General features: G+C 37.3%; 2 protein-coding genes across 4 annotated transcripts in view; both read left to right on the top strand.

Annotated features, from left to right (window-relative positions):
• Positions 1 to 11,166: 11,166 nt before the first annotated feature.
• On the top strand, positions 11,167 to 13,055 carry LOC104439225 (disease resistance protein RUN1-like). The gene is made up of 2 exons (XM_039310337.1): positions 11,167 to 12,000; positions 12,108 to 13,055. The coding sequence occupies exons 1-2, from the start codon at positions 11,702 to 11,704 to the stop codon at positions 12,706 to 12,708; spliced, it is 900 nt and encodes a 299-aa protein (XP_039166271.1). The 5' UTR covers positions 11,167 to 11,701; the 3' UTR covers positions 12,709 to 13,055.
• A 1,799-nt stretch (positions 13,056 to 14,854) lies between these two features.
• Positions 14,855 to 22,988, top strand: part of LOC104431507 (disease resistance protein RPV1-like) — a 108,835-nt gene continuing 100,701 nt past the window's right edge. Inside the window, exons 1-4 of one of the 3 annotated variants that reach the window (XM_039310336.1) lie at positions 14,855 to 16,298; positions 18,548 to 18,741; positions 19,343 to 19,520; positions 19,647 to 20,411. In XM_039310336.1, coding sequence (XP_039166270.1) covers positions 14,870 to 16,006 — 1,137 coding nt within the window. In that variant the 5' untranslated portion in view covers positions 14,855 to 14,869 and the 3' untranslated portion in view covers positions 16,007 to 16,298; positions 18,548 to 18,741; positions 19,343 to 19,520; positions 19,647 to 20,411. Of the gene's footprint in view, positions 16,299 to 18,547; positions 18,742 to 19,342; positions 20,412 to 22,988 lie in introns of those variants that run through there. The other 2 variants (XM_039310335.1, XM_039310334.1) reach the window with 2 other exon arrangements.

Below are 22,988 nucleotides of genomic sequence, written 5' to 3'. Positions count from 1 at the left end.
CTGCAAAACATTACTCAAGCAAATATGGATATCTTATAAAGATAAATGGCTCAGTAATAACACTAGAATCTGCATCCATAGAAAGTAGGTTAGTCTTATGAACAAGGCCATGAGATATCAATAATACTTAAGATAAACAGATGTTCAAACAAATCAATTCCAAATCCAAAGTCCAAATCCAAATAGCCAAACACAAACATCAAGTTAATCAAAAAAGGTTTTAAATCCAAACAAATAAATCGCACATCTCTCCCGCTTTTTATCATCATTAAAAAGGTAGAGATGAAAAGAGAATGAAATTAAGATGGCTAGGGAACACGGATAAGCTAGAAATCTCCCATTGACTGAACAATACCTTCTAGCCTTTTTAAGTCCTCCTTCAGTTGTGCTACTTCTTCACCCTTAGCATTTGTCTGAACTTGAAAAGCAAGGGCTTGTAGTTGATCATTCAAAGAAACTGAGGAAGCTTGTCCTGCATTCTGCATATTCTGAAGTTCGCATCCCAGAGCATAGATTTAACCTTTCATCTCCAAAAGAACATCAAGAATTCTGCGAAAGTCTACTGAATTATCAATCTAAGTACTTGCTTCTGCACGATCAGACGGTGTATAAGCAGATGATGGCAAATCAGCATTGTCACACAGATTGGGCGATGAAACATCGTGTCCCTCCTCAAGAAATTGTGAGGCATAGATGTTCTCTAGATCTGTTGGAGAGCGACTTACTCCTTCACTGGTGGCAGGAATTGAAGATGTTCCTCTTTTCTCAAGATCTCCCCCTATTTCCATGCCTTCAAGTGGAGAAGAGTGTTCTTCATGTTCTTTCTCTACTCTCTCCTCTTCTTCTTCTTCTTCAATTCTTTCCTCCTCTGCATCTCTCTCCTATGCTTCTTTCTCAAAATCTTCACTTTCTCCAGTCCTCTGTTCTGCTTCAACCGAGTCTTTTTCCTGTCTCTCCTTTGATTCTGGTGCAGAACAACCCAAGTTCTTCAATGCCATTGCAGAAATGGTAATGTCATCCTCATCCTCTTCATCCTCAATGATGAGAGCTCTTCTTTTTTTGGATGGAGCAACCATGGGCTCCTTCCCTTTCCTTTTTGCAGCCGAAGATATTTGATGAGTCTTGATAGGGGTTTTCTCCTTGAACTTCTCCAACTCCTTGTTGAGTTCCTTCAGACGCATTTTAGAGACCATTTTCAGTCCCACCACTATTTGATCACACGTTCGACCACAAAGAATTCGGGGAGGCTGAATATTCAAGTGTCTGAATAACTTGGTCACAAGAGCTAGATAAGGAAGTTCCCTTGTCCTTCACCACTGTCCTATACATGTGGAACATAATAGTGTGTGGAAGAGAGAATTTTTTCCTAGTGATGATGGCATACATTAACTTTGCCTCCGAGTTTAAAACATTAGTCTTTGAAGTAGATTTTGGTCTGAAGCAAAATGTTGGCTACATTCATCCTCAAATAGAAAATCTTGTCTTCCGTTCTTCGATCCTTCACAAGTTCCAATGTTGCACGAGCAATAGACACACTGATAGGTTGATATCTCCCTCTTTCAACTCCAATCACATCAGCCAATGTATTCATGTCAACCACATGGTCCTGATCTCAAACGCTAAAAGAGAATCTATTCGCATCCAAGAAACTAAGATTCGAATAGAAATAAGCAGTAAGTTCAGCATAGGCTTATGTAGATTTAGAACAAAACTGTTCGAGTTGAAGAAGACTGAATTTCTCCCGCAGATTGACATTTACAGAGTCAAGAAAATCAAAATCCACACTTCTAGGGTTTATCACCCCACGCTTCAGCAACTTAGAGTACAATTGCTTATGGTCATCTGATCTAAACAAGTCTGTCCTTTTGCTTCGGATTTTTGATGCAACACCCATTATCGGTTTAAACTGACTGTACATCCTATCATTGTCATTCCTATATGGCTGACTCAGCCCTCCAACACGTGGATTTGTTAGGATATTTGCTAATGCCTCTTCCACCGATCCAACAGGGGCAATTCCCAAACGTTCCATCGTGCGTAGAAAATAGGTTTCATTTCAATACCCTTTTTCTTTCAAAAATTCGTCAATGTAGTTCAAAGGAGTACCACCCCTCTTCAAAGCACGGTAAAGCTTATAAGTAAAGCCAAGCTTAAGAGTTCTTACAGGTTCTGCGTCTTCGATGATTTCTTCCTCTTCTTGATGTGCAACATTTTGAGGTCTAGATAGAGGAGATGGACGCTGCTGAGAATGTTGTGGGCTCTGTTGCTGATTAGGAAATTCCTCTTCCTCGGTGAGATCAAAGAGTGTAGGCCCCTCACGCATCTACTGTGGTCCCTTGTTCGCGATCCTCGAAGACTTTCTTTGAGAAGACATTTTTCACAGCATTTGGATGAATTCCAAGCTTGTTTTCCCAAGAAAGATGACAACTTTTCGAAGATTAAACAAGAGAAGAAGACAGAAATGGAAGATATGTGCTCTCTTAGGGTTTTTGAGAGTAAAATGAAGAAGAACCAACAATATATAAGATAGTTGAAGAGATGCATATGGAACATCGTAAAAAGGGAATATAAAGATACCTTTTTAAAATAACTGCCTTTTCAAAATTAGATAACTGTCATTTTAAAAATTTCTTTTTCGAAAATGAAAGATTACAATAATCACGGAAATTAAAAATAGCAACAATCAATTACGGATAGATGATCGTACCTTTTCGAGATTTGATCTAAGAGAAAATAAAATATCTTACAAGTAAAAATCTTGATCATCCGAGTCCGAGAGTCTTTAGACTTTCGCCTTGGGTTTGAACTTCCTCGACTTTAAGATATTGAGTCCTGGAACAAATAGCTTCAAATTGATTTTTCTCCAAATGCTTTGTAAAGATATCCGACAGTTGATTCTTTGAGTCAATAAATTGAATCGAAACTTCTCCATTTTGAATATGATCTCTAATGAAGTGATGTCGAATCTCTATATGTTTTGCTCTTGAGTGAAGAATCAGATTCTTGGTGAGATTGATTGCGTTGGTGTTGTCACATTTGATTTTAGTGCATGAATCTTCAATTCCAAAGTCTCTTAACTATTGTTTTATCCACAGAATTTGTGAACAACAAGTTCCAAGAGCTACATATTCTGCTTCTGCTGTAGAAAGAACTACTGTACTTTGCTTCCTAAAAAATCAAGACACTGTCATGCTTCTAAGTAGTTGGCAGGTGCTCGAAGTGCTCTTTCTATCAATTCTGCATCCGGCTAGGTCTGCGTCTGAGTATTCAAAAAGAGTAAAGTCTCTTTCTTTAGGATACTAGAGACTCAAAGTTGAAGATGAGGCAATGTATTTGATAATACGTTTTGCAGCACTTAAATGAGATTCTCTCGGGTCTGATTGAAACCTGGCACAAATGCAAACACTAAACAAAATATCAGGTCTAGAAGCAGTAAGGTAAAGAAGTGAACCAATCATGCTCCTGTATAGCTTCTGGTCGACTTTCTTTCCTCCTTCATCTTTGTTTAACTTCAATGAGTTTGATATTGGTACATCAGTCTTTTTGCAATTCTCTAGTTCAAACTTTTTGACAAGATCTTTAGCATACTTTTCTTGATGAATAAATGTTCCTTCTTTCGGGTTGTTTTACTTGGAGCCCGAGAAAGAAGGTTAGTTCACCCATCATGCTCATTTCAAATTCATCCCGCTTAGACTTAGAGAATTTCATACACAGACTTTCATTAGAGGATCCAAAAATAATATCATCAACATAAATTTGGACAAGTAGAAAACTTTTGCTTTCTCTTTTGATAAACAATGTAGTATCTACATTACCTTTAACAAAGCCATTTTGGATTAAAAACTTACTTAGTCTTTCGTACCAAGCTCGAGGTGTTTGCTTTAGACCATATAGAGTTTTTTTTAGTCTGAAAATAGAGTCTGGTTTCCGTGGGTCTTCAAAACCGGGTGGTTGTTCCATATAGACTTCCTATTGGATAAATCCATTTAGGAAAGCACTTTTGACGTCCATGTGGAACAACCTGAAATTTTTATGACAAGCAAAAGCAAGTAATAATCTAATTGCTTCTAACCTTGCTACTGGTGCGTAAGTCTCATCATAGTCTATCCCTTCTTCTTGCGTATATCCCTTGGCCATGAGTCTTGCTGTGTTTCTTACAACCTTTCATTTCTCATTCATCTTGTTTCTGAAAACCCATTTAGCTCCAATAATGCATTTACCTTTCGGTTTAGGAGTCAATTCTCAGACATCATTCATACTGAATTGCCTGAGTTCTTCTTGCATGGCTTTAATCCAACTTTCATCAGTTAGAGCTTCTTCTGTACTTTTGGGTTCTATTTCAGAAATAAGAGCCACAGCACTAGACTCTTCGCGCCTTTTGGATCTTATGCAAATTCCTTCATTAATATTGCCGATAATGAGATCTGTGGGATGACTGGACTTATGCTTCCAGTTGCTGGTTGATTTGTCAGACTGTTGATCTTTTTCTTCATTTGAATCTTTGACAATTATTTGTTGCTGGTCTTTTGAAGTCTGAGCTGCTTCTGGAGATTTAGACTTTGTAAAGTCTAAAGTAGGTTCAGATTCTTCAAGTTAAGTCTAAGTCGATTCATTTTGCATAGAGTCTTGAAATTTGACATTCATTGATTCCTCCACAGATTGAGTTTTTTTGTTGTATACTCTGTAGGCTTTGTTTGTGGTCCAATATCCAAGGAAGATCCCTTCATATGATTTTTCTTCAAACTTCCCAACCCAATCATTTGTATTTTTCAAAATAAAACATTTGCATCCAAACACGTGAAAATATGAAACAATGAGCTTCTTACCTTTGTACAATTCGTAGGGAGTTTTCTCCAGAATAGGCCTTAGAAAGACTATTAATGATATAACATGCAGTGAAAACTACTTCAGCCCAAAAACGAGAAGAGATGTTTCTTTCAATTAGAAGAGTTCTAGCCATCTCTTGAAGCGATCTATTTTTTCTTTCCACAACTCCATTTTGCTCTGGAATGTATGGAGAAGAGAACATATGCTGAAAACCAGATTTATCACAAAATCTTGTAAAGTCTTGATTTTCAAATTCGCCTCCATGGTCAGTTTGTATACTTGAAATAGCATACCCTTTTTCATTTTGAACATTTTTAGCAAACTTTTTGAAGTAAGAAAAGGTTTCAAACTTACTTACCAGGAAATATACTCAAGTGAATCGTGAGTAGTCATCCACAAGTACTAGGCAATATTTCTTACCTCCAATGCTTTGAGTTCTGGTTGGTCCAAAGAGATCCATATTCAGAAGCTGTAGTACACGATTAGTGGCAACTTGATTTATTGGTTTGAATGAGTTTCTTACCTATTTTCCCAACACGCATGGTGTACATAGATCAGTCTTTTGAAATGACAGATTTGGTGGACCACGAACAAGCTTCTTTGCTGAAATTTTGGCTATTTGCTTCATGTTGATGTGCCCAAGTTTTCTGTGCCATAAGTTTGCTTTTTCTTGAATTGAGATTAGACATTGGGCTTCATCTGGTTTGACATCCAAGAGGTAGGTATTTTCATGTCTTCGACCCATGAAAGACTGAGAGGAATCTTTACTGGTTCTTGAACATATTCCCTCTTGAAAGTTGATTTTGAAGCTAGTGTCGCACAGTTGACTGATACTAAGCAAATTATAGTTGAGTCCTTTCACTAAGGAAACATTACTAATTGTGAGACTTCCAATCTTTACAGCCCGAATCCCACAATTCTTCCTTTGCTATTTCCTCCAAATGAAACTTTTCCACCATTAACTTGAACAAGTTTTATGAAGCAATTTGAATTTCCTGTCATATGCCTTGAGCATCCACTATCCATGTACCATTTAATATTTCTCTTGATAGTGACCTGCATTTAGAAAAGAGACTCAAGCTTTCTTTGGTACCCTTATTTTCTTGGGTCCATTGGTGTTAGTATGATATATTGTCTTTGCCCATACCTTTTTAACAGGTTTCCAAACCATAGAACATTTTTTTTTTCAAAATGGTCTGAACTATTGCACTTAGAACATTTAAGAGCACTGCGACCTACTGGTTTTACAAACACTCTTTTAGAAATGATTTTTGTAAGCATTTCTCGTAGGTCTTTGCTTAATTCTTTCTTTTACTTTAGGAAAATCAATTAGAGGAATGGTTTCATAAGTCATTCCTAAACCTAATTTATTGAAGTAAGGTCTTTGTGCTGAAAGAATTTTCTCAAGTTTCTCAGATCCTATAGAAAATCTTTTAGAAATATTTGAGATGTCAGTTTTCAAGAATGCATTTTCTTTTGAAAGATTGTCTTCATTTTCTTTCAAGGTAGAAACACTTTTGTCTAAACTTTTGACCTTTTCTTTCAAAACATTTTCCTGTTGTTTTAGTGCAGAATTTTCTCTTTTGAATTCAGAAATCCTTTTAAGAGAAGTCTTAAAACTAAGACACAATTCATCAATGTATCTAGAGACTTTAATAGGGATTTTCAAGTTACTTACCTCGATTTCACTGTCTGTTTCGAAGTCTGAGTCTGATTGTGCCATGAGACAAATGTTGGCATAATCATCATCACTTTCTTCACATTCTGTATCACTCCAAGTTTCTGCTTTGAGTGCCTTTCGATACTTCTCTGATTTTCCTTTCTTTTTTCTCAGAATGGGACAGTTGGGTCCGATGTGCCCTTTTTCTTACGTTCAAAACAGACTATATCTCTATTGGATTCATCATCCTCAACAGACTTACCTTGTTGCTTTTGAAAGCGTTGTTTCTTTGGATTAAATCTTCCCTTTCTGTTTAACTTTCTGAATCTTCTTATTATGAGAGCAAGCTCTTCATCATCCATATCGTCTTCAGAATCTGTGACATCAAAATTATTATTAGATTTTAATACAATGGATTTCTTACCTTTAGGATTTTCATCTTCATTGATTCGCTCCACTTCATAAGACTAAAAAGTCCTAACCAACTCATCAACAGAGAGTGGCATAATTTTTTGTGTCTCCCTTATTGAGGTTTTTATGTGATTCCAATCCTTGGAGAGTCCACACAGTAGCTTGTTTACTTTCATGGGATCAGAAATTGGATGACCTTGATTTTCAAGACCATTCACTATCTTTGTTAAACGACTAAACATGTCAGTGATAGATTCTCTTGTTTTCATTCTGAAAGCTTTGTATTGTCCGAGCAGAATGTTGATTCTGGTTTCATTCACTCAGTCAGTTCCTTCATAGGTGATGTGTAATCTATCCCGACTTCTTTAGCTATAATACAAGAAGATATTCTATTATATTTAGTGGGAGATAAAGCATAATATAAAGAATAAATTGCTTTTGCATCAAGAACTTGTCTCTTGGTTATCTCTTCCTGAGTCATTTCGCTAGACTCAATGGTTTCTTTTTCTCTTTCTAAGACTGATGCAGCTTTAGGAATGATTCCTTTTTTCTACCACGTCCCATTCCAGAGGATCATTTGATCTTAGGAATGCCTTCATCTTGTTTTTCCATATGTTGTAATCATTTCCATCAAAGTAAGGTGGTCTGGTATTGCTTTGCCCTTCAACCAATCTTGGAGCCAACATACTAACCATGGATCTTTGACTCTGAAGTAAAACACTTCAATTCAAGTGAGTATACAAGCTCTGATACCAATTGTGAGAGCTAGTATGAGCACCTAGAGGGGGGTGAATATGTGCAGAAACAATTTTGCAAGATATGTGCAGTGCTAATCAACAATAGATTATGAAAAGGAAATTCTCAAAATGAATTACAATCAAAGTAAAAGAGTGTAGAGAAGAGAATATGAACATAGAGATTATAGTGGTTTGGCTTAATCCAAGCCTACGTCCACTCTTCTACACTGACAGCCCACTGGCTGGATTTCACTATGAACAAAAGAGTTGTTACAGTTAGGCTCTTCCTTAATTCCACAGTGTAGAGACTCTACTACACTTCCTCAAGGTCTCTCAATGATATAGACTCTCTTTTGCGTACAAGATTTCGCCCAATAGTTTAATTGACTAAGAACAAGGAGCTTCAGACTTTGGAATTCTTCTATCGGGCACACACTTGAACAACTGGAACGTCTTCTTTATATACTTCTTTATGCCATCATACCCGTTGGCACTTACCAAAGGAGTTCTTCCAATCTACCCGTTGGACAGAATCAATTAGGAAGATCTTCGAGCTATTTAAGGAACATAACGATAGTCCATCAATCATGCTCACCCATACAATTAGGATCTTGGTTTCCATAAGTAGAACCTTCCAAGTATACTTCATCAATTAACGAATCCACGATTCCCAAATCAATCTAGATTTGAATAAAGGATTCCGACGTGCTATATCCAACTAGAAGATCTACTCAAGTCAATAAAGCAAAATCCTTGACGAAACATACAGTTCTTGATAAATCTTCTTCAACGGTTTAGAAACTGTCAATGAGGATAGACTTTGAGTCTTGAGTCTGGCAGTCCAGAGATCTTCAGACTTTAATGGAAGAGTCTACAAGTCTTCAGACTAGACTGATGGAAACGTTTTGTCAGCTTCAAAACACTTAAGGAAGTTTTCTCCAACAATTAGCTCCGCTTGGTCAATTTTGGCCGGAATGAATGAACTAGTACAATTCCAAAAGATTAGGACTCAATTAACCAAAAAAAAAACAAACAAATTTATAACTGAATTGGCATAATTCCAATAGATTTATGACTTTTTTGGTAATTTTCCTAAATATCTCATGTATGGCAAACCCTCATGAAAGTATGAGAAGCATTTTATCATCTCTTCTTCACTCCAAAAGCTGATTACATCATTGATGTCAGTGTGCAAAGCTATGGCCATTTCATTTATTTTTTCCGAAATTTACATTAATGCAGATAATATAAAAGAGAATATGCATAAATATGAATTAACTGATTTGGAACGTCATGTTTAATGTGCTCTCCAATTTCACACTTTGAGCTAATTGAAGAGTCGTATCGAGAAATATATTTCTAATTAAGTCAAATTCAAGAAAGCCCATTCATAATCCGACTTACTAGCAATGAGTGACTCCATGTTTTGTTGTTAGGACTGGTAGATCGTTGCCATACCAAAGAAGAGAAGACGTGGGCTCAACGACATTGTAGATTGATTCACGTGTCTTATAGTCATTAGTTGAAGTGAACTGTAAAATGCATGCGAAGGAATTCGAAAAAAGTACACTTGTAAGATTGAACTAGGTGGAGACAATGTCAGAGGCATTCATGAAAATTTTTGGGTTGAACGCACCAAACTAATTTAGATATTTGTAGTATAAGTTTCATCATATTGATGCATTTCATAAATCAATTATTTGGTTCTTGAGGAGAGCTTCAATTGCATTCATTTACAGCTCGAGACCTATAGGTGGACATAAGTGGCCGCGAACACATTTTCAAGTGTTTCCTTTTCCACATTTTTTCAAATTTCTGCACCTTTTAAAAATATTTTGCACAATGAATGAAAAATAGGGGGGAAATTAGGAATTGAAAAACATTAGCAAAGCTGACAATATTTTATCCAGCGACAGCAAGGCTCGGGTGGAGTTGCCTAGCACAATAATGTAAGAACCAGGATTGGGATGTTGAGCATATGATCGGTGTTGGTACTTGATATAACTCTTGTTTATTGTTGATACTACTAATTATCCATCCAATCATAATCCTAAATATGGCCTATGCATTTCATGCATTTTGTACATCTCTAATTAAAGGAGTCCATTTGGACCTTATCATAGGACATGTGATTGTGATCATAGAATTATAACTTCGTATATCAAGGGCTTTCCGATGTGTTGAAACTTCAAATCACTTTATCATGTGACACAATGTTCCATCATAATCTATTAATGTATTAGCTTTTGATCCTAGAATAATGAGGTGAGGTTAGTCACTTGCGTACTAAGCCGTTGAGCCTTTTTTGTTTCATCTTATCAAGGCAAGAGAAGAATGCTTGTAGGTTTGAAAAAAGAAGTGAGTATCTGCTCTTACCTTGATAGGTTTTTTAAACTAAGCGCCTTTTCAAAGTAGCAAAAAGAGCAAAATATATACCGATAATACGCCCAGTGTCCAGGTAATCACACGATGGTCTCGTGTTTAATGCAGTCTCTCTCTATTTAATAGCTTCAATTTTTCGAATAACCTCTTTCAATGTCATATAAGATAATATTTGAATCCTCTCTGTTGTGTTGCAAAAAATTATAATGTTGGTGAAGAACTCATTGGCTGAGAATGTTTAACATGAAAAAAAAAAGTTTGACAAAAGATGACATAAAAAGGAAAAAGGCATCACAGAATAATTATTCAATTGCGGAGAACCATTGGTTAGCAATTCATTAATGCGTTACCGTAAAAATAAAATATATGTAAAATGTTAAAAATTATTATCTAAAGGAGGGAGGTAAAAATGACTTAGGCGGAGGGTGATGACTAATAATCTTTAAACATGATATAGCATCGGAAAATCTAGTTTGAAAAAATTGTTTTGGAAGAGATTCATTTTAAAAGTTGCTTTTCCCGAGGAACCTCTTTAGAAAAAAAAAGAAAAAGTTTCCATTGTGGATAGAAAAAGTAATTCGTCCTGCAGACTTTTAAGAACAAAATCCTATATAATCCCACGATTGATGCTTTCGTCATTGATTCACGCATTTTAGTTTTCTTTTCTATTATTTTATTAATGGAAAAAGCAAGTCAAGTCAAAGCCAGCGCTGTACCTCAAATTTCAATGAAGGCGACAGCATGCCCCCACCGTGGTCAGTCAATTACGCGTGCATTAATAGTTCTTTCCGTAGAATACCTCAAAGCGGTTCGATTAGCATGCAGAGTCTTGGACCGTTGCATGATAAGAACTGAGCATTGCTCAAAGCACGCATTTTAGTTTTCTTTTCTATTATTTTATTAATGGAAAAAGCAAGTCACGTCAAAGCCAGCGCTGTACCTCAAATTTCAATGAAGGCGACAGCATGCCCCCCACCGTGGTCAATCAATTACGCGTGCATTAATAGTTCTTTCCGTAGAATACCTCACAGCGGTTCGATTAGCATGCAGAGTCTTGGACCGTTGGATGATAAGAACTGAGCATCGTTCAAAGCACGCATATCAGAGGGTCGTGTGTTGGTAATCCAACGCCGAAGGCTGAAAATCAGTGGAGATCCCTGGATTGTGTTGTTTGAGCACACCTTAAGTAGTCAATTGACTTCCGTCCAAAAAAAATTAGTCAATTGACTCCTTCCTCTTTTCTGTTTCATGCTTTGTTTGCTCCATTTTCTTCTAATGAGTTGTTGAAGAGTTTCTATTTTTGTTTGAATGTAGCTCCGAGCTCAAGTCTTGAGAGACATTTTTGCTATTTCCAGATTTGGGATTCCATATTTCTCTCCTCCATTTCCTACTTCATCAATAACTTTCACAATCCTCTCGAGATGAATAGAAAAAGACCCACTAATCTAGAAAATCCAATGTACAAGGCATCTTCCTCATCAACCTCTCCACTTGTCGGTGATTATGAAGGCAGAACCAAAAGGCCAAAGGAAGATACTTACGAAGTGTTCTTGAGCTTTAGAGGGAAAGACACTCGCAAAGGCTTCACTGATTATCTCTATACTAGCCTTGTTGATGCAGGAATTCACGTGTTCAGAGACAACAATGACCTTCGTGTTGGTGAGGAGATTGGTCCAGAGCTTATATGCAGCATGATGCAGTCCACGATATTGATCCCGATTATATCCGAGAACTACGCTTTAGCAAATGGTGCCTTCGTGAGCTGGCTCAGATATTGAAGTGCAAGAGAAGCGGAGGGCAAATAGTGTTGCCCATATTTTATAAAGTGGAACCCTCGCAGATGCGCCATCTTAAAGGGAGATTTGGAGATGCTATCAATGCACATAAAGAGGATTTGGCTGAGATGTTTGTGAAGGAATGGGAAGAAGCACTCGAAGAAATCAGTTGTATAAAAGGATGGGAATCGGAGAAAATTGATAATGGGTACAGTAATCTCAACCAAATCATTGTTTAATTTCTCGCAAATAGACCTTTCTTGAAAATGGATATATATATCCCCTCCTTTTCTGAAATTCATCGTAATGTAACAGGCATGAAGGAGCATTGGTCAAAATTGTTGTTACAAAAGTTCTAAGCGAGTTAAAAGGTACATTTCAACTAATTGTTCCCCAACAGTTGGTAGGAATTGATGATCATGTCAAACAAATTATGAGCTTGATAGATGCTAAATTCAATGGTACATGGATTATTGGAATTTATGGAATGGGCGGCATCGGAAAAACGACTCTTGCGAAGGCATTATACAACAAGTTCTTTGATCAATTTGAATATCATAGCTTTGTGGCAGATTGTCGAGAAACATACCAACGTGAGGGTATTAAATGCCTACAAAAGCAGCTCATATCTAGCCTTGGAAGTTGGTGTGATGTGTCTAATGTGGACGAGGGACTCCGTCTCATCAAATCTCGATTTGCACATAAGAAAGCACTCATTTTTCTTGATGATATAGATGATAGTGCTCACTTGAAATATTTGGTTGACTGTGGTTGGTTTAAAGCAGGAAGCATAGTCATCATAACAACTAGAAACAAGGATGTTCTTGACCAAGCTAGTGCATACCACATGTACCATCTCAACGAGTTGTCTTTGGATCAATCATTGATTTTATTTTGTAGACATGCATTTCAATAGGATTCTCCTCCGAGTGATTATGAAGTTGTCTCTCATGATATTGTATCTACTACTGGGGGGCTCCCATTAGCTCTCGAAGTTGTAGGTTCATTCTTATGTAGAAAGAGAAAAAACGTATGGAAAGATACATTAAAAAAATTAAAGAAAGTGCCCCATGAGAAAGTGCGAGAGAAGCTGAAAATAAGTTACGAAGCATTAGATTATGGGGAGCAACAAATATTTTTGGATATTGCATGCTATTTCATTGGATCATGTAAACAAAATCCAACTTATATGTGGGATGCTTGTGATTTTTTCCCTGGGAATGGGATTGAAGTATTAAGTCTTATGTCCCTAATTAAAATTGATGAATACGGAAAGTTATTGATGCATGATCAATTGAGAGATCTTGGAAGGGAAATTGTTTATCTAGAAAATCCAAATGAGCCTCAAGAACGTAGCAGATTGTGGATCGATGAGGAAGCCCTAGATGTGCTTGACAATTGCAAGGTATGAGTTTTTTCCACTTATCTTAGTTAGTGAATGTGGGTCCATCTTCCCTTTCTTGTTTGAAATAAAAATAAGTATTAGTCTTGAGTCCCCATAACTTGCTGCTTCCACAAGCAAAAGAGTCCATTTGATTAATTGTTGTTTGCCTGATCCTAGAAATCTATGGTAAAAATAAGCAAAATTTAGATGACTACTACTTCACCGTGACAAAATCAACACGAAAATGAAAAGATAGCATCAAATATCTATAGCAATTCAAAAATAGAATATTTGATATTACCAATTTTCCTTCATGTATAATGAAAAACACTCACAAAAGAAACACGTGATAAGAAAGGAATGTAAAACACATGCATAACTTTTGCAATGACATTCTTGTTTTCATTTTGATACGGAGAATTGCTAACAAAGTAAATCAATAGTGAGGGTCTACAATTGGGATTCTTTAATTTTGATAGTTATATGATGGCAAGTTTAATTGATGTTTTTGGATGGTTAGAGTTGTATTGGTTCACAAATACATGATAGAGTAAAGGTAGTGTGATTTCACATACAAAGGGCATGAATTTTGATAGATATATTTGAATTAGTGGATGCATGAAGAGAGGCCTTCCATTGCAGTTGCAAATGGACACAAATTTTATGAATTCAGAAGGTGCAAATTGTGAAGGGTATAGTTGGATGAGGAAAAAGCGCAGAACCAACCGATTGAGCTTCTCCATCTTTACATAGATTAGATGAATAATATGCATCCACAACCTTTCATTTCACAAAGAAGGGAGAAGTGTACACCATAGTAGTATGCCAACAAATTGAAATAGGTGCATTTTATTTTATATCAATTGGTCTAATCTCATCATTCAAAACTTATAATCTACAATGTTGCCAAATGGTAGGGTACTAGAAAGATTGAGTCCATTGCTCTTGACAAATGGGGTTATGAAAGAAGATACGCAGCTGAACAATTTAAAGAATTGACCAACTTGAGATTCCTTCGAGTGGATGGTGCGAATTTCACTGGAGATTGCCAAAGCTTATTTCCTAAATTAAGATGGCTTTGGTGGAAGTATTGTCCCTCAAATTTCACTGCGGTCAACTTTCATTTGAAGAAATTAGTTGTACTTGATCTGCCAGCTAGTGCAATTTCGGAGGATTGGGGAGGATGGGTTCCATTCAAGGTAAGATGTAAAGAAGGCATTTAAGTTTTTTTTTTTTTTAACAATATTTTTTTCTTGTATGTATAACATTTGAAAATTGATTTTCATAATTAAACTAGCTGTTTCTCTTTAATTTCATTGTATTAAAGGAAAACATGGTGCCCAATGATTGCATCTCTCTTTCATTTGGATTTGTCATGTGCTTTTTTGATAATATAAGTGGCTTATGTCTAATAATCAAATATCTCCTTTGTAATGTTATTCAAAATTACATGCAGTTAGCACTTGTACACCATAATATTTTTTTTGCAATCAATATGCTTAAAAGATATTCATTTGTTGGTGTGGCCAAACACTAACAAAAGAGACATTCAAAATTAAATAGGACAACCGTGAAGGAGTAGAGGAGCATGGGTAATTTTGAGGAATTCTAAAAAGTAAAATACATAAGGAGTAGTAACAAATCACAAGTTGCGATAGTCCAATTACACTAACATATCCTTTCTTTCTTCTAGATGGCGACTGAACTCAAAGTTCTCAACCTCGCAAATTGTTTATCTTTGAAAAGAACTCCCGACTTGTCCACTTTCAAAAGGTTGGAGATTTTAAATCTTGAAAATTGTTGGAATCTAGAAGAGCTTCATCCTTCTATTGGAGACATCAAGACTCTTGTTTCCTTGGATGCCTCTAGATGTTGGAAACTCAACAAGCTACCGGAAGGAATAGGTAGAATGGCAGAATTGACAAGGCTTGTCATACAAGAAACGGGTATACAAGATATTCCTATTTCGAGTGATAGTTTGATGAAGTTGGAGTGTCTATCTCTCAGTCATTGTAAAATTTCTCAACTTCCTGAATCCATGGGCTCCTTGGTTTCATTAACTCAACTACACATACGTGATTTAGCAATTGAAGAATTACCTAAATCCATTGGTGCCATGAAGGAACTTAAGGTTATTCTTGCCAATCAGTGTAAAAAGTTAGCTCATATTCCTAGCTCCATAGGCAATCTAGCATCTCTACAAAGCTTGTCCTTACATGGCTGCTCCTCATTGACAGAGATCCCCGACTCGATAGGAAATCTAGCATCACTGATTGAGTTTGTCTTAGGATGGACATCAATTACGAAATTACCTGAAAGTATTGGGAATTTGCAAAATCTGAGGATCTTGTATATTTTTGGAACTGACATAACGGAATTGCCCGATGCCATAGGGATGTTGGCAAAACTCCAAGAGTTGGAAGCTTTGGTTTGCAAAAATCTGGAGCGACTACCTAATAATATATGCAAACTAATTTCGCTAGAGAAGCTCAACCTTCATCATTGTGCAAAGCTTCGGGAATTACCGGAACTGCCCTCCGGCTTAACAGTTCTAAATGTTACCTGCCAGGGGCAGTCCTTGCCCCGTCTTTCCCAGCTAACCCGTCTCAACAAGCTCGCTCTTCATTATTGCCACCGGCTTGAATGTGTCCCAGAGCTTCCCATTGGACTATCGGGGCTTTTTATTTCATTCTGCGGAAAATTAAAAGCCTTGACGAATTTGTCAGACTTGAAACACTTGCGATATTTCCAAATTTCTGAATGCCCATCTCTCGAACAATCGCTCGACGTATTGAATTTTAGGCGTACGCAGAAGACGGAACTTGCTTGAATGTGTCACAGAGCTCCCCATTGGTCTATCATAGCTTACTATTCGACCGTTGGCCTTCCTCTTTGATATCGAGCTCCGAGTCCGCGTGAGCGAACCTCGAGAGCGAGGGGGGGCAGGAGAGAACTACGGCTTGACGTCCATGGAAGTTTCCGAGGCCTGAAGATCGAAGCCACCGTTCGCACCGCGTGTCCACCGCAGGCAAGTGGGCAGGTCGGTCGGCGTGGCGGAGTTGACGATGGTGACGGTGACGAGGCGACGCCACGGCTGGCAACGCCCTCTCCATCCGCTCCAGGTAAACGCACGCACACATCTCTCGAGCTTTCCTGCGGTCTCTCAGCTTCAACTGCATTTTAGAACCCCAATCAGACCGCTGAATTTCTGTGTTCTTGGGGCATGAACTTCTATCTTCCCACATAAAAGCACGCTTCGCATTCCACTTCAAGTGATATTAAAGGAGTCAAAATTATTTGATGACACTGATACTTGGACATTCACACATGTTAAATTGTTTTCCCTGTATTTAGTTGCTCCTGAACTTTCTTGTAATGAAAGAAGTATCTTACACTCCTTTGTTCAGAGTAAACGGGGTTGTCCAGGTTAACCGATGTCCAAGTATTTGCCTTTTCATCTCTGCGTATGGGTGATAAGCTAGTGGGATTTTCATTCTTCATTGATGCTATTTCATTGTGATGTGATGCTGAAAGCTGATTAGTTATTCTGGATTAGTCAAAGCATTATGACTAGTGGCTATTAATACAACTATCCAAGGTTTTTACCTTGTAAATCGTTTTTAGGATTACTATTTGTATAGGATGCAATTAAGGAAGTTAGTCACATAAAAAATCATTCCCACTTGGGATCAGTAGTAGGATCATTGGAGATGTAGGATGGGATTTATTATCCCTATCCCGAATATCCTACTATGCATAGTTTATTAGCTCTCAACCTCATGGTAAACCAAATTAGGCCCCAGTTCTCATTGTGCATGATGCATTGTATGTCTAAAACAATATCTAAAGGCCAAAGCTGCTAATTAAGGCTACCTTTGGGGATTGAACTATAAGGGGATTACAAATGAGAATGAGGTGTTGCCCCCATCCTGAATTAGATTGGATGGAATATTTAATTGGTGGTTGTGCAAAAGTGAAGATACTTTCTATACAGATTTGGGAGAATCCATAAACTTTTCGCTGGAGTAAGAATAACATTTTTATTGCTGGAGTTGGAAGTGGTCCCTCCCTTCATAGAGCTTTGGTTGTGGGAAATGGAAGGTCTGATGTACCTCCACAACCAGCAAAGAAGCACAATGCTCTCATCTTTGTACGGCAACCATCTCTTCTGGCTGGGGACGGAATTCTTTTTTACGTCATAGCATATAGCTCTTTACCTTTTTTATTTTTTTCATCCTTCTGTCTTCTTTTCACTGCCATCATCTAGTTTTGTGTTTGTTTTAATCTCTTCTTTACTTATGCCCTAGATGCTTCTCTAGTTAACCTTTTTATAAGGGGCACAAGAGCTTCTTCACTGATATGCTTCTGCTGTGGTGACGCTCGTGCTTTTGTCTTCTATTTTTTAGCTTCATCCCCTCTTTTCAAAGATAACATACAGGTGTTTGTACAGAAAATAGATTAAGAATTGATCACTCTAGACCTTAATTTTTTGTGGAGTCTTATGATCATTGATCCAAACTGCAGTCCAATTTTAATCATTTAGGATCAATCTTAACAACCTTTTACCTTGAGGGTTAGATTTCATACTCCAGGGATTGTCTCCTATATGTGTACAGATTAGATCATGAACCATCATTATGTGTAGCTACGACATGCCATCTATGTATCTAAAAAACAAATGTGCTTGGCATATCTATATGAGAATTGGCTCTAGGCAATCTGTTGGTATGCAAGATCTCAGGTCTGGTACTTGTGCTCTAGAATCTAGTATGGTGGAATCCTTTAGAATCTAATATTGTGGAATCATCTTCAGTTTCTCACCTTGTGTATCTGGATTCTCTCCCATGATTGTCCCAAAATTTTACTTTTTGTTCTTCTACTCTTGTATGAATTGCATTACCTCTTTTTCATGTCTAGTTCGGGATTCATTTCATGATATATCCATTATGGGGATCTTATAGTGTTTGTGTTGTTTGCAAGTTTTCAATTGGTTGGGATCCTCTTCATGGAGATACCTGTATTTGTATTATACCTTGCTATTGTCCCTTTTGCTTCCTTTTTCGACCATATTTTCATTCTAGAGTGACAATTTTTTTGTGCTATAAGACCCTACTTATAGCAGAAGCTACCGATTTGATGCAAGAAATTGGAATAACTAGAAGTTGACTTCAGTTGTCACTGATGTTGTAATTGGTTTTTCCTTGTCCAACATTCCTATGATGGGCTTGAAATGCAGGTAGAAACTTTTGGAGCAATGGCAAAGACATGGAAAAGAGTCCCTTTATTTTTGAACAAGAACGAGTTTTTGTATTTCTTTTAGCCATTTATGCACTATCACTGTGATTGGCTTTCTGATTGACAGATTTTGCAGGTTCGTCTGTTCATAGATTGCTAGGATTATGTCTGTGCACATCCTTTCCAGGAAGATCAGGCCCCGAGTGTTCGATGTAGATCCTTCCAAAGAGAAGAAAAAGTATAAAGGTGTTGAAAACATTGTGGAACAAGCGCCATCTGATATTCCAACTCTTTTGGAGTTGAAACCGTTATGCTATGACTCATGATGCGGTAAATTGGTGTTTCGTTTTTTCTAATGTTGTGTCTACCATCTTTTAACTATTTTTTTTTTGTCGATCAATTGCCACCTTGTATTCAAGACCATGAACTTGTATGGCTTTATATATCTAGCACATACTCTTCTTCATTTCTAGCCTTATCGCAAACTCTGACGTTCTAAATGTTCGTAATAAATTTGAAGGTCGCATCTCATTATACCTTGCATTTATGTGGTTAACAATGTAGGTATAAATGATTACCTTGAGATTTGTCGATACTGTAAGGCAATATATGAGATTCCATCAGTGAAGGGCAACCCAAAGATACTGATGAAGCTCTTTCCTTGTTAAGTCTATTCTGAGTTTTTCAAGGCACAACTGTTCTTCTGTGATTTAATTAAATGCATGTTCTAAGGAAAATCTGCTGCTACTTAGTTCTATCACCACATAATTTTGTGCAGTTGAGCCTTCTTAATGCCACTTTAGAAAATAAGCATCTCTAAAAAATTCCCATTCCATCTTTGAAGTGTTCTAGGTAATTGTTGTACATCTTGTAATATCTCAATAATGCACCATAGAAATTGGTCAACCATGCCTTTGTTATTATAACACAGGTTGCTGCTGAAACAATTGGTCATGGTGGAGGTTATCCAATGGGCACTTCTTTAAAGTACTTTCAAAGATGAATTTGAGAATGAGAAAACTTGCTAGGAGGTGCACTTGTTGAGAAGGCAGCAGAAAATCTTAGATAGGGCCCAATCATAGTCAAAAGAAGAATTTGGCTTCTCCTAGGTGAGACAAGCTACTTTTAGCTAGGAGCCTTTTCAAAGAATCATCAATCATGTAATGACAGAACTCGTCATTTTTCTTCTTTTAATTGGATCATCACTCAGATGTGACTCACTCTATTTTTTGCAGAATATTATTGTTGTTTTGAAGTATTGCTGGAGGATTACCTTAAAGAGACTTGCAGGGCTGTTATGCCTCATTATCCAGGTTTGATTATGTGGAACAATTGTTTATGTTCATTGTCCATGTCACTCTTTATGAGTGATTGTTTAGACCCCTCATTTGACCTTGAGCTGCCTCTCTCCTTGTGATCCCTAATTGGCATGGCCACTGGACTTGGGTACAAGTTCCAAATATGTGTAAAAAGGTTTTGGCGTGTTGAAAGCCAAAGGCTTGTCATGGATTTGACAGTGTTCTCTTCAAAGTTTTGTTCCGTACACGTGGCTTAGTCAATTTCTACTAATAAATTTGTTGTAGCTGTGAGTGTCATTTTCTAGCATTGTGAAGCCATTTCTTGTGCCATGGAACCTGAAATTCTAATGCACTTTAGAAGTGTGGGAGGAGTTCTGCTATATTGCTAGAAATAGTTGAGCAAGCTTTATCTGCTAGTATTAACACTTACCATTTCCTGTGTTACAAAAGTATATCTTGCTGGAGATCTTGATTAATTTGTTCAGAAAATCTTTGAAGCTGTTTCACTATAGGAAAAAAGCTTTGTTTTTGGGTTCTCGTACTGCTGTTGTTGAGAGCTTTAATCGATCACATGCCTCAATTTATTAAATCATTGCTATCATCTGATAGAGAGACCATATACTGATAATTATTCAAGATTTTATGATATTCTATCAGCATGATCTCTCACCTCTATATTACCATTTTAGGAAGCTGAGAAGCATTTCTCCTTAATGGTTGTTTCCAAGTCCCCGATGGCAAAGATAGACCAGCCAATGGGAATTGTCAATTTCCAAACGACAAAGGACAGCAATGAGATTTTGAGCTCGGGGGAGACAATTTTGGAAAAGCTGCTTGACCTTGTCAAGAAAAGTTGCTGCCAAATCCCAAAGGAAACCACGATTCATAAGGCTGCCTTGCGAGCTTGAAGGTGTTTTCAGATGAATGAATGATATCTCCCCTCGAGCCTCCCTCCCTCCCTCCCTCCAATGAGTGCTATTTCACATTGTGGTCTGAAGTGTGGACAGGAGATATTTATCAGTGAACTCTCGAGTGGCTGTCTTAAATTTGATTGCGTATTTTGCAAGATGACCAAATCTGGGCCTTGTTTCGGATTATACTGAATACACTTTCAAAATCGGAATGTAGTTTGGTCTTTTCATCTTTCCTCTTTACCCCTTCATTTTAATTGAAGATTTATGGGCTTTCAAGTCCAAAACTTGTACCAATGGAACAGGTATCAGCACAAGATGTGTACTCATTTGGACTGAAATAAGCGTTGTTACTAAATTCTGTTTCGCATTACAAATGTTGCCGGTGCTTGTGTTTTTCTAACATTGTGAATAACATTAGCTCTCCATGGTAAAGGCTCAATGAATGCTACTTTTCCATTTCATTTCACATTTAAAATGAGCATCCTGTTTCTAGAGAACTTCATTTCAATAAGATAACTGCACCTTTTATCTCTTTGAGGGATGTTTTTTTTTTCTCCTTCAAGTTAATACCTTATACAGGATGGACCTTGTTCTTTAGATTTTCAGCTCCCTTGTTTTCTTCAAGGAAATTGAAAAAACTAGGAAAAGCTGTGGCCACGACACCTTTTGGCTGTGAAAATAGTTGTGCCCCGTAAGTAAAAAGCACCATTTTACTTTCTTCTCAAAATAAATGTATTTATCATTTTATTAAAGAATGTGATTATAGAACTTACTTAGCATGTCAAAGAAAATTTGTGATTTTCACTATAGTAACTTTTCTTGTTATATATGCCATTAATGTGTTGGAAATTACATAAATCATTAAAAAATACACTTAAAAGTTATTCTTGAGGTCCTCATTAACACGATCACACGATCAATTATTTATGAGAAGTAAAAAGTTTTTTTCCTTCAAATTTTGATTTTTAGTTTAAAGCAGCCTGGAACATGTTTTACTACCTTTAGTTAACTTAATTAGTGTTGTAGCATAATTATCAACGCCTTATTTCAAGTGTGGAGAAAATTTGAGATATTGCAAAAATCAATATTTTGGCCATTATTTGAAGATCTATTTTCGTCCCATACTTGGAACTAATTAAAATTCTGAGGAAAAAAAATTGCTATGAAGCATTCAAAACATTTTATTGGACAAAAATTACTGTAAGAAAAAGTTTGTGATGTTCATTACGGTTAGGTGGTGATTGCATGCTCGATGAAGAAGACTCCATCGATTTTAATAGACAATTTTCCACAAATTAGAGCGGCACCAATTTGAAAACCCTAATGCATTTTCCCTTTTTTTGTTTCTTTTTTGAACCTCAAACCCCATCTTCCCCTTCTTTTATACAATTCTCTCATTTTCAAATTTTGTTTTTTCCTATTTTTGCTATTCCGTCCTACCAATAATGGCGTCATGGCATCTGCCAGGGAGCCGCTTTCCCGGGAGGCCGTCTCGCCTTCGCGAGCGACCCCCCTCTCTTCGCGTGCTACGATCTTTGGAGGTGAAAAACGTGACCCCAAATTTTACTTTCCTCCTTAGAGCTTCGAGTTCGGTCCCTGTCGAGAAATCGCGATGGTTTCTGAACGTGGGTTTCTCCGTTTGCGGATTAAAAACAGCGCGGCTGAGACGAGAAGTGCCGGCGGGAGGAAAAGCGCTCGTCCCCACCGATCTGAGCATCGCTATACCCGAAGGAACATGTGCTCGAGTAGCCAATGTGCAACTTCTCATCTCAAAACATTGTCTCGATACCTTGGTTTGGCGTGGAAGCATTAGATCGACGTCGGCGTGGGCGTGATCGATGCGGACTACAGAGGCCCGGTTGGGGTGATCCTGTTCAATTACTCGGACGTCGACTTTGAAGTGAAGGTGGGTGACAAGGTCGCGCAGCTGATCCTTAGTCTGTGATGATGGAGATTAAGGCATATTGTTTAAGTTAAGTAGTTTTATTTTGTTTTATCATCTTTTCAGGGTTTAGTGAAGTCAGTCATCGGTGCTCCACTCTGTTTTTATTCTGGTTAGTAGATTTGTTTTAGGATTTGAGTTCTCTTGTATAGGGATGAATTCTTTTTGGTTTGGATGGATAGGTATTTCCTTGGTGCCTTACTTATTATGCCTTTCACACAACAAAGAAACCGGGGAGAAAAGAAATTGAGATTGGGTGCCAGACGAGTGATTCAAAATACTAATCAACTGAAGATGAACAATAAGTATGGGTTGTACCTCTCCATTTGTGGATTTTCTCCCTTGCATGAACACAGCATGTGTCAGGTTTGCTGGTGGCGAAAGGAATATGAAACAAGCAGGAGCCAAGATTATTGTGTTCAG

This window comes from Eucalyptus grandis, chromosome 3 (genome assembly GCF_016545825.1).
Source record: "Eucalyptus grandis isolate ANBG69807.140 chromosome 3, ASM1654582v1, whole genome shotgun sequence".
Classification (NCBI taxonomy): Eukaryota; Viridiplantae; Streptophyta; class Magnoliopsida; order Myrtales; family Myrtaceae; genus Eucalyptus; species Eucalyptus grandis.
Note: the sequence above shows the minus strand (reverse complement) of the source record. Positions and strands in the feature narration are given on the sequence as shown.